At 44.6% G+C, this 17028-nt stretch overlaps 1 protein-coding gene across 12 annotated transcripts in view; it reads left to right on the forward strand.

Moving 5' to 3' along the window:
• Dlgap1 (DLG associated protein 1) overlaps positions 1-17028 on the forward strand; it is a 705387-nt gene that overhangs the window by 453269 nt on the left and 235090 nt on the right. For all 12 annotated transcript variants that reach the window (XM_032901733.1, XM_032901736.1, XM_032901735.1 and 9 more), the window contains one exon: positions 15921-16135. In XM_032901733.1, coding sequence (XP_032757624.1) covers positions 15921-16135 — 215 coding nt within the window. The remainder of the gene's footprint in view (positions 1-15920; positions 16136-17028) is intronic.

Consider the following 17028-nt stretch of genomic DNA (forward strand, 5'->3'; position numbering starts at 1 on the left):
TTCTTCTGACCTTAGTGCTTTGATCCTCCCTACCCCAAGCCTTTGGAGAATCCCTCAAATCCGCTAATCTCCCTGGTTCTCACCAAGTCTCAGAGTCTTGGGTTTATTTTGTATTCCATTGTGGGTCAGTTAGATTGTGAATTGAATTGCATTGAGGGACTTCCACCACGTGGAGACGTAACTATCAATCCCTTATAATTTTTCACGGGATATAAACGTCTGGATCAAGCCCCCTCCAGCCCCAGAAAACCCTGCAAGCTTTCATTTGGTGAGTGTGTCTCCACAACCATATCAATAGGCGTGGTCCGAACATATTTACTCAGTATGTCCTAAATTTTTATATTTATATTGCCTTTATCCTTACGTTCCTTATAAGTCTCAATAGTCTCCTTTTAATTTTTTAAAGATTTATTTATTTATTATATATAAGTACACTGTCCCTGTCTTCAGACACACCAGAAGAGGGCATCAGATCTCATTACAGATGGCTGTGAGTCACAATGTGGTTGCTGGTATTTGAACTCAGGACCTCTGGGAGAGCAGTCGGTGCTCTTAACCGCTGAGCCATCTCTCCAGCCTGATAGTTTCATCTTATATTTGAAAGCTCTGAAGTTAAAAAATGTTCATCTAATTAAACCAAAAACCACAAGTCTGGCAATCAGATTCATGCCCTCTGACCTAATTCTGAAATCTGCACACTTTGTGGTAGCATATTCCTTCCTGTCAGTGGTGAGCTCCGTGGGGAAGAATTACATGGTGGCAAGACCCTCATCTCCTTCCCTGTCCCTTTGTAGGTGTCCGTATGATGCCCTTCATTTTACTTCATGTTTACTGATGACTTACTATGTGCCAGGTTTTCATTGTAAAGCTTTACTGAGTAGCGTGTGCAGGCTAAATCACACGTCATTTATAATCAGATGTCTCTGGATTCTAAGATAAACTGGCAATCATAATTGCTCTCCGGACCGTTTGTTTCAAATTGCGGATAATTGATAGAAACTTTCTCTTCTGTCCTGAAGGTGACAGACATTTCATCTTGACATGAAATACCATATCAATTACAATATCAAAAATAAGATTGTTCTAAAATATTGAGATATTTTCTTTTAGATCATAGGGTGGCCGGGGAGCTTTACTGTTTGAAGTTTACATTTTTTTTAAACTTTATTGAACTTATCTGGGGGCGAGATGCACCGCCACAGCATGCGTGTGGGATCAGAGGAAAACTTTCAGGAACTAGTTCTCGCCTTCCTCCATGTGGGTCTCAGGGATTGAACTCAGGTCCTCTGGCTTGGTGGTAAGCACCTTTATCCCCTGAGCCACCTCCCCCCCAAAAAAGTTAATATGCAGAAATGTGCAAAGGTATACAGAGCTGACTGGGTTTGCATGTAATAACCCAACTTGTGGGTATCATCTAAAGTATGGTCTTCTCCTACCTCTGCCAAGAACTGGTCAAAAAGACCCAGATCTCTTCTAAAGAGCATTGAGGGGATGGTCTTCCACAGAAGATATAGTCAATAAAGCAAAGGCAACAAGTTCCATGAGCTTAACTCAAGAAACAGGACGTTAGGGTCTCAAAACCATTCACTCGACAAGTGTGTGGTAGGCATTGATTTTGCAGAAGGTGCACCGGGCAAAATAAAGAAAAATAGCATTATCCTTCTGATTAATAACGAATGCAGCCAAACCCTCGCCAGTTGCTGTGAAAAGCTGCTTTTCAATACTATGGCTGTGATGAATTAGCAGTTAGCGAAATCAATTTAGCGGGTCGGGAGCAACATTATTTTTAATTAAGTAGGATACAATAGAAGAGAATAGAAGAGAAGACAGCGTTTGTGGGGAGACAGAAGGTTAAGTGTTTCTTCCTCTTTCACGTGTGTGGAGGCACTAGGTTTCTACAGTAAGACGCACTCTTTATTGTGGGAAGTCATCAAAGAGTTTGAAGTGAGAAAAAGAAGAAAACAAAAGCATTGTTCCCTAGCTTTCTCTCTCTCTTTCTCTCTGAGAGGCTCTCCCACTGAGGAAAGGAAGCTAATTAATAGCAGAGTCTTTTGTATGAAGGAGAGACTGACTAAGAGGTGAGATGGATGTTGCTATCCTAGGAGACCAGGGGGTAGGGTGTAGCAGTTCATCCTCCATCTTTAAACGCCTGCCCTTGCTCAACTCCCCAGGCCTGCACACCTTGCTGTCTTCACACCGCCATTCGCAGAAGGAAAGCTGAGTCTCTTCACAGCTTCCAGGCCACTTCTCTTTCCTGCTAACACCCATTCATCAGAGGTATCACTCTCAGACATTGAAGTGTCATGTACACATCCACATGGATTTCTTCCAGCCCAGAGCGGTGGCCCACCGTGTGTCTGTGTCCAGCCCCCTTCTCCACATTTCTTCTTGGATGTCTCCAGAGCACCTCACACTCGGGGCGTGCCGAGAACGCTCTTTTGTCTTCTGTTTGTGAGTAACCACACGGTCCGTGCTGCTATTTCATTAGCAAAGTTTCTTCAAGTACATGATGCACCTTCACCATAGCTATCCCCGTGCTCTACCATCTCCTTCCTACCCCCCTTGCCCACTCGCCTACCCCATGAACCAGTCTTCCCTTTGCATATGTATATAGGGTTTCCTGTTTTGGCACAAGATATACAACCGGAAAATGAGAGAAAACATGAAATATTTTTCTTTCTAGGTCTTGCTCTTTGACTTCATGTGACTGTTTATGTTCAGCGGTCGCTGTGTCCTGTGTTGACTCAGAGTCAAGATTGAGTCTCGACCCCCTAATCTCCTCCTCTTGGGCCTCCTCATTTCACTCAATAGAATCCATTCCTTCTAATCAGTCAGGGCTCAAGCCTTGGGGTCATCCTTGTCTCCTTCCTTCTCACACCTAATTCCTCATTAAGAAATCTGTCCTCTCCTCTCTCCACCACAGCCCCCTGGCTCTCCACCGGGATTCTTACAAGAATGTCCTCTCTGCTTCTCTTCTTGTTTCTCTTTAGTCATCCCTACATAGACAACCTAAAAGAGCTCTTTAAACTAGAATATGTCTCTATTTAAAACCTCCGCCACGGCCTTTACAACAGCCTGATAAAATACTGATGAAAATAGCTGCTTAGCGGACCATCTGTGCACATACCTGTTATAGACGTCTCGCTACATGAAACAGCACAAAGTTCAGATCCTCAAGAGAAAATGTCGCAGTGTGATAATTCCTAAAGTGGAATTCTGTATCACCCAAGTGCATAAAGACAAGACACCAAAATATGACTTTATCCTGCTCTGATGCCAAGAACTGGAGTCATGTGGTTCCGTGAAAACTTTCACGGTGGTCCGTTTAAATGCAGCATACCTTTAGGTGCTGTGACCATCACCTGGAAGAAATAAAGCACCAAAATGTCAGACTATCACCATCCATGGATGGTTCAAGAGGGCAGGTCTTCATAAATATGTCAGGTCTTCCTTCCTCTGCTGGTCTGTAGATATCAAAAAGTTAGGTTATGATTTATGAGGATAATTAGTCACGGGTTCATTTGAGAAACAGTCTTTTAAAATTAATAATAAATGCTCCAAAGGAAAAATATTTCCTGAGGCTTATTTGAGAATCTGTGTTTCACTATTCGTGTAACGAGATGATTGACTGAATGTTTGTTTTATGGACTAAACTTGTACCATTTCAACGAGACTATCAGACTTTCTGTTCTAGGAGAAAACATCTATATTCATAAGCATTTTAAAATAACTGTACTATTTGTTCACCCATGTTTATCAGGCTTCATGTTCCAGAGAAATAGAATCAGAGCCCCACAAATCAGACAGGCAGGGAGTGTGTAGCAGTGACAGCTGACGGGCTGGCTGAGTGACGAGTGGGAAGTTAGAAAACAGCAGCGGTGTTTGAGAGGGGATGGTGGGGGGTGAATGCCATGTCCATGTCTGGGTTTCCTCAGAACCCCAACAGGAACCCCATCTCTGCTTCCGAACACCTGGTCAAGAATCCTAGCTTTTCTCAGAGGACTCCATTTTGGAACCAGGAGTACAGCTCCCAGTTAAAACCCAGGCACGATGTTGTGGACAGATAATGGTCCACCACTGACCGTAGTGGTGATGGGAAATTACAATACTCCCCTTGGCTGTTCTGAGCTGACAGCTATGCCCCCATGTACCCAAAAGCAAACACCTTCATGAAAACTACTAAGAGCTCCACATTACCCTCCTCCTCAGCTGGTAGAAATGAGTTGATCCACCGCAAACAAATACTGGGGCATTCAGTCTTGAGCTCCTTTACAATGTTTTGGGTTTTTCTTGCGTTTCGCTAAATTTTGAAGCTAGTTATAGCTGCTGGGTCAGGCGTGCTCTGTTTCTGTTACTTCAAGCTCTTTGGCTTCTCCCAAGCATCTAATGGTCATTAGTTGTCGATTTCTTTTCAAATTGTAAAAAAAGGGGGGGATCATTTCAAAATATGTCCTGAAGTTTTTAATTCTTAAGCCTCGTGATTGATGAAAATTGCTGAAGTGAAGGTCGGGATCTCATTTAGGGAGCATGGTGTGATATTCTTTTTTAAAAGAGCATAGAAATCTGACTGTCATGTATAACATTTAATGTAGGTCACTTGGTACCATGAAGTCTCAATGTTCTCATTCTTGCAATGAGATTGAGAGCAACAAAGAATTAATGCTATATTAGAAAATGCTTGCGTATCTGTGATTATATGGCTACCTGCCTCCCTACTTCATTACTCAATGAAAGAGAAAATATTTCTGTTCAGCACCCAAGCAGACATCCCAAAGACCTTTACGCATTGAACAGGCTTAGACCAGACGCAGGGCTGCACAGCAGCACAGTGTAGTAAAGAACAGTGAATGAGGCAACACAGCGATGGCCTCAGCCTCAACCTTGAACCACTCCCAATGCACAAGGTCTGAAATAAAGGAGAAAGTTTCCCCAAGACAAAACCAGTGTAATGTGACCACTAAAGCCAGCAGTGCGCTTTAGATAACAAACTCCCCAGTGTCCATTCTGGTCAAGATACAGAGACCACTCATACATATTCACTTTCCAGGGCCTGGAGACATCTCAGTGGTTAAAACCACTGGCTGCTCTGACAAAGGACCTATGTCCAGTTCTTAGTCACCTTTCCATAACGCAGCTCATAACTGTCTGTAATTCTACAGGCACCCAGAACACATGTGCCCGGACACACATGCAGACAAACACCCACACATACAGATAAAAATAAATAAATCTTTAAAAACATATATTCACTTTCCCTCCTGCCCCCTTTGTATGGCCCACTGGACTCCAGTGTCTAGGGTGCTATTTCTTGATGTGATGTCACAAAATCTGTGCCCAGTGGTCCCCTCTTTGAGTCAGCTGACACCTTGGTAACACTTCCCAGCAGCCCCCAAAGGTGAATGCTGATTTACATGGCCTGGGAGAATCCCACAATCACAGATGTTTCACCCACTGGGGAACAGGGTAGATTACCAACACTATGTAACTCGGCTGCACCAAGAGAGTTAGTGCCCAACTCCATTTGACGTGCTTTAAAATTGATTAGTCTGTCTATTCATCCAGTTCCAAATCTCCTGATCCACTGAAAACTCAATGCCTTTGAGAGCAAAGACTTTGTGTTTTATGAAAGAAATGCTTTGGGCATGTTTGTGGTGCCAGGTCCCCCAAAGACAAGTATAAATGTTTGTGGGTGAAAATAATCTCACAGAGTCACTCAGCAAACATATGGCTCTTTTGCTTCCAGAGCATTTAAAACACTTAGAGGGAGCCTGGGCAAGGGTTATAACCCCTGTTTTAAGCAAGGTAGGTATCCATGCTTGTTTTTTTTTTTTTTTTTAAGTAACTGTAAGTAATCTGAAGCAAATTTAGCCTCACTCCAGCCTTGGGCTTCCTTAGGAGTGGAAAAAGGGTGGTTGCTAGGGAAATCAAATCCTATTTGGGTAGGAACAGTCTTAGAGAAGGAGCGTGAGGATCTGCATACCTTGTCATTGTAATTTTCCTATTCCTGCTCTCTTTTTTCTTCCGCTGCTTTTTGCTATGAGAAGAGCAAGCTAAAAAGGATACAGGGGCGCTTAAGCCAAGTCGTATTTGTCAAGGTGAAAGCTGTGTGGAGCAGGAAAGCAGTTCTCCCAGCCACAAAGAAGATGCGAAGAAGCAGCAGAGTGAGTAGGGAATCTGAGAGCCACTAAAAGTGCTTAGAAGGCCCGCATACGTACTGCAGCCATCTCTGCGGGCAGCTGGTGGCAGGAGCTTGCTCTCCAGAGCTAAGCCTTCCTAACAATGCTAACTCACTGTTGGGAGGCCTCCAGAGTCACTGTTACCAGTGTGACTGTCCTGAAAGTTTCCTGACCCCCTAAGCACACTTACACACACACACACACACACACACACACACACACACACACACACACACACACACACACACCGGACCACTTTTGTTTAAACCATAAAGCAGAGAACACTGGTAACAGAGTCACAGAACTAATACCATGTCACTTCCTGCTTATTTTAAACACTTACTCTTTTACCAAAGCTGGAGAATTAGTGACAAGATAATATTTATAATTATTTTAATGGTTATACTTTCATTTTTAAGTGCAGTGAGACGGGAGCATGCACGTCACTGTCACTTTTCATTTCCTCTTTTGTAGCCTGTTTGTTCATCACCCAATCATCATGGATTCATCAGAGACTGGGTGATGCTGTTAAAAGCTTTGGTGTCAGACAGCAAACCTCTTGTTCCTTATGATGACCTTGGAAGGTCATCTCGCCTCTTCTGAGTCTCGGCTTTGCAAGGGCAAAACAGAAACGGCAATGGCTGTTCTACCAGATGCTGCTGCTCCTGACCCTTGGAGATTAGTCCATAATTATTAGATTTTTTTTTCTCTATAGATATCAGATCCCCACCTCTCCTTTCATAAGCACATGTTCTTGTCCTGCAATTGACCTTCGTTCGTAAGGCCCAGAAGGGCTAGTTCTGTTGCCCTGTCAGCCGAAGCCAAACACCACTTACCTGACTACTGTCATTTAAATATTCTCATCACAGAGGCTAAGTGGTCGCCTCGAAATCGTAAGCCTCAATGGCGCCACAGTAATCCCTGCTTCTTCTTGTTTTGTTGTCTGTATTCTACCTGATCACCAAAACGCCCATTACCTCTCCAGCCTCTCTGGCCCTGATGAAACAGACTCTGCCTGATGTGCCCCGCAACCGCCATTCCACGGCTCCCCGAAAGAGCGCGGCAGCCTGCCCCGTGGGTTCTCGGGACATGCACTCCTTCAGCTGTCCAGGCTTTCTAAGTGTCTCCATTCCTTTTGTGGCTCTCAGATTTCCCCAAGTCTCACGCATTTTCATTACTCCCAACCTCACCATCGAACTTCCCATCCTGAGAGACTCCACTCTCAAGGATGTGCACATGGCTTCATCTCTCAGCCATTGGACCATCGTGGGCGCTGAATGACTGACTTGTCTTACTCACAGATGCATCTCAGGACCTGCAGCCAGCCGGAGCAAAGCTTCGAGCTCTTAGCTTTGCCGGGGCCTCTTACAAGCATGCCTTCCTAAGTCAGAAATTGTAGTTCTCATGATCTTTATTCCAAGTCATGTAAACTGTGGTTTGTGTATTAATTTGCTTTTCCTGTAGGCTAATCTTAAACCCGTATGAAGTTGGATTTTCATATCTAAAGCGTGTACTCTGCAGGCTATCACGAAGTAACAAGTGCGTGTCAAAAATTTTTTCATAAATAATAGAAGGAAAATTACTCCTGAACCCTGACCAGTGGAGCCCAGCTCGAACATGGGGCTCTGCAACACTAGCTATTAACCCTCTGTGCCCAGTCTCTTTATTTGACACAAATTATTATAATAAAAAGTTAAAAAAATAACTCCTACTATCATTCAAATTAGCCATCAGAATCATAGACATCCTATGGCCATATAGGTGTGGCTTTCGCAAACACATAACAAATGAATGAATTCAAATGACTGAATGTTAGAATTAAGCTCTATCATTTCTTGTTTCCTTCATATACATTTTAAAGAGTTGTCAGTTAATCCTAAGACCCATATTCCCCACATAGTTATCATTTCTGAGATGCAGCATATAATCTAGAGTGGCAGAGTTCATTGATGGCACTTCTTTCTCCTTGGTGTCAGGAGGTCTGCACTAGCATCTCATATTCAGTGAAAGAAGATTCCTTATTCTCTGCTTAGGAGAGTAAGGAATGATAAACACCTGTCTATTCCAAGCAGAGGGTTTTGTTACCGAGCATGATAAAGGCTCGAGACATCGAACTTGGAGATGTCCAGATGCAAGTGGTGATTTTGACTTAAAGTCTTCCAAGGTTCCAGATGAGAAAAAATTCCAAGTGCCCATTCTTTGATCATACCGAACCGGTGTGGTGCTCCTTAACTTCATTCGGGGAAACCTAAGGGTGGAGAATATAAGCCTCAAAAGGCAATCGACTTCCAAAGGACGTAGAAGATGGATAGATTAGCACCTTTTGATCCCCGTGGCCAATCTAGAAGTACTGTTTTCAGCATAGAAGAAATGCTTACGTTTCTGCATATGGTTGTTTACATAGTCTGTCACATGTATACCCCTGTACTAGGATATCTAATGCACAGAAGGATATCATCCTGAAAGGCTGTCACTTTGCCATGGCCAAAATATTTATGGCTGGCTACACTTAAAATAGAGCCGTGTTTCCAACCTTTCATGCTCACCTTCATAAGGCTCTCAGGTTCATGAACTCCTTAGATAGCTGTTACCACTCCCACTTTACAGATGGAAAGACTGAGGCGAAGATGTGGTTATATAGTTACACATGTAGTAAGTGAAAGTTCATGCTGGCAATCATATTTATGTAGAAACTTAATGAATTATGCACTGTGCCTGCTGTGGTTCTACCCTAGGGTGTCTAAACCCCAACAGACATTCTTGCAGGGTCCTTGGGAAGCCAGGAAAGTCTGTCTATCCTCCACCTGAACAGGAACAAGGCCCAGGACAAACAGCTAGGAATACTTCCTGTCGTGCATCTGCGGCTCAGAACTGCTGGTGCCGGCTGACAGTCTCTTCTGCCTTTATACGTCTGTTGAACACACTCAATTACGTTTTGTGCCTACTACATCAAAGAATGAGAATGGACAGGTTTTGCCCCCTCTGTGGACGTTGCTATTTCTCTCAGTACCACCCAGTCTTGTTCTGATGACTCAGAACCAGCCACGGGCAGGACGGAATAACTGACCGTGGCTGCGTTCCCACAGAGCTCTCTTTACGAAAGCACTCGGTAATCTGTATTAGTTCCCAAGCTATGGCTGGCAAACCTTGAAGTAAACAGATCAGATTTATGGAATTCACCAAAAGAAACCAACTCTGGCTGTGGTGGTTAAAGGGAGCCTTGGGGAGCCTGAGTTCCTCTTTGGAGGAAAATCCGAGATGTGTCCATAAGACGGATGTGGCCTGGCCCTGCCCGCTGGTGTCTCCTCTGCTCAGTGCTCTCCCCTCAGGTTGACACTTTTCTGACTCGGCTTCAACTGCTCAAGTTTACTCTTTTGCCGTAGACTTCAAGCTGGCAGGACCCCGGTCTTTCCAAAGCCAGCTGGATGTCGCCCCTTCCAGACAAGAGAGAAACAAGTGAAGGCCAGCCCCCTCCACCCACCCTGTCACGTTGACTCATCTGATTCCCCTACAACCTTCGTGCTTTCTTTACATCATCTCGTCCATTTATCTCTCTTCATATCTCTGAACGGTCTCTTCCAGCTTTCTGTAAGTTTGAATCGTGTGCCGCCGGCATATAAACAGCCAAAGGAGGTGCGGCAGAAACAGAAGAACGGCAGCAGGCAGGAAACCTTAGGAAATAGTGGCGTACCCCGTTAGGTGGTTGGCTCCTCACTCTTCACCCTGTTCTATGGCTGGACAGACTGTACCTCTGTTCAGTGCCTGAGGTGCCATTTCCATGTACAAGAGCATCCACGTGTGGGCGGAGGTTGGCAACATCTGTACAGTCACTGTTTGGTTGGTGATGGGTCCTTCAACCTCTCAACCATGGCCTGTGGACTCAGTTACGGGCTTCGGATAGGAAATTCTCATAACTCCTCATTTTATGAAAACCCTCCGATGGGCCTGGTGACACATTCCTGCAATTACTGCACTGTAAGGGAAGGCTAAAACCTGAGGGTTGCCAGTTGGAAGACACCTGGGCTACATAGCGTGCTTCTGGCTAAACTGAACTGAGTAATGAGACCCTGACAAAAAAAGTAATAATAATAACAACAACAGTAAGGTTGTTCTCCATTAGAGTGCTCATGCTTCAACATGAGCATTTAACGGCATATAATCTTTCCTTGTGACCCATCGCTATTGTCAAGCTTGACCTGTAGACTGCTTTTGTGTGCCCCTTCTTCAGTGTTTGTTGGGCCCAGGTGCATCCTGGGACGGTACAAACATGCAGAAGCACCTGCTGTCCTGCTACCAAGGGCTCTATCCCTTCTGGTCCTTCTTTGACCAGGACCTTCCACTGCCACTGCCAGTAACAATGTAGCCTTTCTCAGACAGTGGGCAGGGTCAACCTTCTCTTCAGAAGTCCCCAAATCTTTTTCTCAGCAGTCAGGTGGGGAGCCATAAAGGAGGCACTCATGGCCTTTTGATGTAAACAGCAGAAAGCAAAACAGCAGGTCAAAGCAGCTCAAGGGAGGGTACAGTGCAAAGAGAGAGCCGCAAGAGCCTCCTAGGATCCTATACCCGCCTCTCTCCCAGTCTGGAGGCTGTTTGCTGTGCTAGGCTGTAGCCACAGGCGAATTGGGACACAGTACAACCAGCCTAAAAGCCCGTCTAAGACACACACACACACACACACACACACACACACACACACACACACACACACACACACACACACACACGTCAGTCAGCACAGGGCAGGATGCTCAGTGGTGTTAGAGTTTAATCACCAAAACCTAAAGCATCAGCTACTCCCAGCCTGAGGCAACTTCTGGAAAGTAAATGAAGAAACAGACTCATCACATTGGCCTCAAAGTCCGCAAATGTGCACAGGACTGTGCCTTCTCGGGGATGGGGAGTGAGGGGATGGAAATCCAACCTAATAGTGGAAAGGGAAATCCAGGCTAGCACAGCAGCCTTTAACTAGGTCACACAGGAGCCGTCACCTCATAACTGTCCCCTCTTTCTGACCAAAGGAGAGTAACACTGCACTCTTTGAACTCTACAAGACAGTCTGCTTCCTCCCAGAGCTATGGACCTCCAAGACATTTACCTTTTACTGTAAAGTGTTAACACACAAACACCCATGCGTGCTCACTGACACCAATTTCACTGGTCCTAGCACTAACAGTTCAGTGATGTGTTTTTCTTCTCCGGAGTCTACATTTCGTACATCTATATTTTTTTTAGAACAAACTCCTTTGTTATTTTTACATGAAATCATGCTCTATGCTGCCTTTAGGTTGATGAATTATGTATTAATATTTATGCTGCACTCTAATGGAAGTCGCGTTGGTACAATTCTTTCACCGCTATCATTTGAAAAGAATGATTAATTGAAAGGCCTACGGATTAAATACTTCTCAGCCTGTTCCCCTAGCAACAGTCACAGACTGTTTTTCCTGAAACCCAGGTTTCTGCCTTGAGCTAAGTTTGCAAAGCACCCCAACAGAAATTGGCCCATTAGCCAATCGGTTTGTCATCCATCTCTAACCTATTCCAGAAGGCAACACTTAGGAACTCCACGTCAGCGTTGAGAAACGGCAGGTGACAGACCGGTCGCCAGTGACCTCGGCTTGTTGTTAACTTTTAACAATTGCTGAACTGGTGACGAGGATCTGAAACTAGGCAGTGAGTCACTTACCAACTGAAGGGAAGCCAGTTCTCGCCGTTGATAGCTTTCTGAGAAACCTTTGTAGCTGTGCCGATCCTGAGGCTTTTAGCTTGGGAAAGTGAAAAGGCCACCTTGCTACAGCATGGCTGGCCAATGACAAACTCGGTGTATGCGGTGAACCGTGATGCGGTCAAGGACCGTGACTGCACCATTGGACAGGTGTGGCAAAGCACAGCCCAGGAAGGAAATGTCCATCAAATACTGGCCAGTACTAAGGCCCAGGAGCTGCCCTACTGATAGGTTGCTCTTCATCACAGGGGCTACTTCCATAGCCCGAGTTCCCTCTGTTGTAAAATGAGGGGCAAACAGCATCCCCCCTTAACCCTGTAGATCAAAGACAGGCCGTGTGTCAGACAGCGGCTATACTCCTACAGCTCAGCACAAGAATGTGGAAGTTGTGGCAGGAAGACTGTTCTACTGAAGATACCACAGGCTTTGGCTGGAGGGAAAGATCACAGAAATGGCACCAGTACCGACCTCAAGGCTTCCTCGGCGCTGCCTGACTTTCATAGTACCACAAAGTGCTAGTCTGGCTGCTTGAGGAGAAAAGACATCAAAGGCTTATCCAGCTGTGAGCACAATAACCAGCCAAGTGAGGCAAATCCACTGGTGCAGTAGTGGCAAGCATATCGTGGAGGTAGCCATCAGCTCTCTGCTTAAACGTAAAGCCCGGTCCAAAGGAAGGAATGCATGCATGTATTATAAACGTGGCCAAGAACCCAGGGTAGAGAATTCACGGTCCCCAGGAGTGAACTCAGTACTATTATTTTGCTTAGTGTACATAGTATCAAACTGTCTACTCGAAAGTTATGGGTTTCTTTCTCTTTTATTGAAAACAGATTCTTTGCTCACACAGTAGATCCTGATTGCAGTCTCCCCTCCCACCACTCCTCCCATCCAGTCCCCACATCCGCTCCCATCCGGATCCACTCCCTTTCCGTCTCACATTTAAAACAAAAAGAATAGTCTTCTAAGAGATAACACCAAAACATAACAAAATAAAATATAAGATAAGACAAAAGCCATCACATCCCAGTTGGGCAAGGCAAATGACCAGAAGGAAGAGAGCCCCTAGAGCAGGCGCAAGAGTCAGAGACGACTCATTAACACACTCGGGAGCTCTGCACATCCTATGTGCAGGGGACCTGGTGCAGACCCGAGCAGACCACCGCTTAAGACTCTGTGAGCTCATAGGGCCTTTGCCCAGTTGATTCAGAGGCCTTGTTTTCGAAGCGGCCTCCACCCCCTCTGGCTTACACTCTTTCTGCCCCCTCTTCCTCAGGGTTCAACTCTCAGTCTTCCTCAGTGAAGTTTCTTTTTACATTAGGTGGCAGCTGACACAGAGATTCACAACCGGTCAGACGTAGAGAATCAGGACTGTAGCACTGTCAGCCTTAAATGAGACATCTATATTTTTAATCCTTTCCCCCATGACACAGGGGACAGCTAGAAAGAGGGTAATGAAAGATTATAAGAACTGGAGCTTGGGGAAGACTCCTGAGAAATAAACAGTGTCTTCCGGACATGGTAAAGCTGTCACACTCACGAACTCTGGATGCCTACATGAGATCAAGCCAGTGGACATCCCGGCGTGGATGGAGCAGAGGCTCACAAGGCCTCACCCCTGCAAAGGGGCTGCTAGCAGTTGACAGCATTTTGACTACACAAAGAAGTCCGTGACTTAAGGGTGAAAGAACAATGCTTCTGATAGGCAATGTGTAATTTCACTTTCTACAGTGGATAATACTTAGGGGTCTGTAGCTAATATGGATATGAGTAATCATGGACAATTTTCTCAGACTATCCCTCATGAGAACCCATTGTGTTCTGATTTTTGCAATTCAACTGGAGCAGTCTTTTATGTCTTGAAGATTTTTCTTCACATGCAGTGAGTGTGTTATTCTTTGTTTTTTAAATTTTTATACAATATATTTTGATCAGATTTCTCCTTCCCCAGCTCCTTCCAAATTCTGCCCTACCCACCAAGTTCAGTGCCCCCCCCTCTCTCTGTGTGTGTGTGTGTGTGTGTGTATGTTTCTCTCTCTCAAAAAAAAAACATAGAAAAAGGAATATCAAGACAAGCAAACAACAATAACAAAACAATCAGGCAAAAATGGTCAAGAGAAACATAACAGAAATCCCAGGTAGTTTGTCCTGTATTGGCCAACAACTCCTGGACAAGCAGCTTCGCCTGGAGTTTGGACAAGGGATCCTTCTGAACAAGCAGCTTCGCCTGGAGTGTGGACAAGGGATCCTCTCGTGTCCTTTGTCCAGTGACTTCAGCTCTCTGAGCGCCAGGTGCTCCTTGAAAAATTGCAGAACAGAAAATAAAAGCACAGAGGCACACCAATAAAATAAGTTGTGGCAGCCAGACTGTTCAGTAGAACTGTCCAGAGGCTGTATCGCTTTCCACAAGCAGGATCTACTCAGCGTCTAAATATTTAATCCCAGAATATAAGGCGCCAATGTTTTACCACTGGGTGTGGTGATGACCACCTCTAATTCCAGAATATAGACTAAGCCAAGTAGACTGAGTTACAAGTCATGTTGGGCCCGGTGAGTTACTGGCCTGCCTATGAGACCCTAACACACACATGAAACATACATGCATGTGTGCATACATACATATATGTGTACATACATACGTATGTGTGAATGTGTATGTATGCATATATGTTGCATGGATATATATATATATATATATATATATATATATATATATTCATTTTATCTTCTCATTGTAAACCTGACCAGGTTAAGACTCTTCAACCATTTCCATTGCTGACAGGACCATGCTCCTAGGGTCTCTTTAGTGAGTATTCCATTGTGGCACGGCACTTTGACCTGTAAGCATGTCGATTGAGAGGTGTTCCTATGTTTGTTTATCTACTGCTCCCTGTTGTATGCATGTCAGTGGTACATACAGCCTCAGCCTGGTTTGTCTCCTTTGAATAAACCATGTTTTGTGGGCTCTGTATACTCCTTGACGGACCAAGCTAGTGATGGGTATGTGTTTCTTTCACCAGTGGGAGAAGACTGAAGCTAAACAGGAATTAGGTTGGCTCCCTGCTGAAGTAGATAAAAAGGAATTGAAATGAATGTCACAATGTAACAAATGCAAAACAGAATGTGCAATGCCCTCCCTGCACAGAAATGGTGGTGGAAAACACAAGTAGGCAACGCACTGACAGCCTCCTCTGGTGTGGAGTCCACAGTGGGGAATATAGAGCAGGGTCCAGCAAAACTTGAGGCAGAAAACATGACTGGTAGCTATCCCGAGTCATAGAGCAAGCAGGATGCCAAACAGGGAGACACTGTCAGTAGGTGTGGTGTTTGTGTGATATGTGGCATGCCAGAGAGACCAGCAAACACACGATCGGCTATTATGAAAACATAGCTGAGAAAACTCCCAGAAGGAGCTCTAAGAGCTCAGGAGGAAGGGATGAGTGGACAGTCAATGGGGCTGGATCAGAGCGGTAGTCAGAGAGAACAGAAAGCAGACATGGGGTGGTACAGATGTGAAGTTAGAGAAAGCAGGATGAGTCAGAGAACACCCTTGATTGATGGAGTCCACAGTGGGGAATATAGAGCAGGGTCCAGCAAAACTTGAGGCAGAAAACATGACTGGTAGCTATCCCAAGTCATAGAGCAAGCAAGATGGAGAGAGGTCGGTGTAAAATTCAATCGGCTTCTTCTCCATCGTGTTCTCCTACCTCAGTTGGTAACAGCACGAGAACGTTGAGAAGTGTAAGTTACCAGAGCCAGGGTTCACATTCTTCCAGATGTTCCGTGCTTGTCCGAGATTGCAACGTGGATGTGCATGCGTTAAAATGGTTTTCAAAATGGCTACAGTAAAAACGTTAATTTAAAAAAAAAATGATGTCTAAGGTTTAGATAATTTTTCTCTATTGCCTAATCCTAGTTATAAAAAAAAAAAAAAAAAAAAAAAAAGAGGAGGAGGAGAAGAAAAACTTTTAAAAGCTCAATTCCACTGGAAAGTTAAAACTGTCTGTTCTCTACCTGACTAGGTTCCCCAGGATGAATGGACAGGGTACACGCCTCGCGGGAAAGACGACGAGATCCCGTGCCGGAGGATGCGCAGTGGCAGCTACATCAAAGCCATGGGGGATGAGGACAGCGGGGACTCGGACACGAGCCCCAAGCCATCTCCTAAGGTGGCTGCAAGAAGAGAAAGCTATCTCAAGGCTACACAGCCATCCCTTACAGAGCTCACCACCCTCAAGTGAGTAACCCTCCGCCGGGCTTTCCCTCCGCCCCTGGTGTTAGCACTAAGGACCTGACAGATGACAGGATGTAGTGAAAACAGTCACACCAGTGCAATGACTGAATGGCCTGTTGATTTTGACATCGAGATTGACTTGTCAATGCCAGTGTCATCAAAGACAGGGGAAAGTTGTTCATGACCAAAAGCAATCAGAATGGCTTTTGGGGGAAAAGAAGGGGGGAGGGGGTGGTTCTGGTCAGCGAAAAGGTCCGGTATTCCATCTTGGAACATTTTTTTCTTCAACCACTAAATATAGGAGTGAACTCTTCCTTCAAAAACTTGGATTTTCAGAAAATTATATAATGTAAAGGCAATGGTTATACCAGAGAACTTCATAGAATGAGGCTATGCTGGGAAACTGGGTAATACTTCTTAATATGCATGTTTGAATTTGGATTCGTTCACGTTACAATTTGTAAGACCTTAAAGGTATTTTTTGTTTGTTTATTTTGGGGGAAATGTGGGTATAAGTGTTTACAGTTGTGCTAATTTGGAGAAAAACAACTTTTTTTCTCCAAAGAAAGCAAGTAAAACTCACTTTTTTTTTTTTTTGAGACAAGATCTCACTATGTTGCCCTGGCTGGCCTGATGGAAACTATGTAGTCCAGGCTGGACCTGAGATCTGTCTGCCTCTGCCTTCTGAATGCTAGGATTAAAGGCATTGCTATCACACCCAGCCCTGACACTGATTATTTCAAACAGACCTGGGTTTTATTATATATTTTTTTAGAGAGAGAGTAAATCAGAACCTTGGAATATAGATCCATTTGGGTCTAAAGGATATATTTTACGTAATTAGTAGTTTTAAAGTGCTCTCTTTATAAAATGAATGTGACTAATACTATTTATGG

Source organism: Rattus rattus, chromosome 4, assembly GCF_011064425.1.
Source record: "Rattus rattus isolate New Zealand chromosome 4, Rrattus_CSIRO_v1, whole genome shotgun sequence".
Lineage (NCBI taxonomy): Eukaryota > Metazoa > Chordata > Mammalia > Rodentia > Muridae > Rattus > Rattus rattus.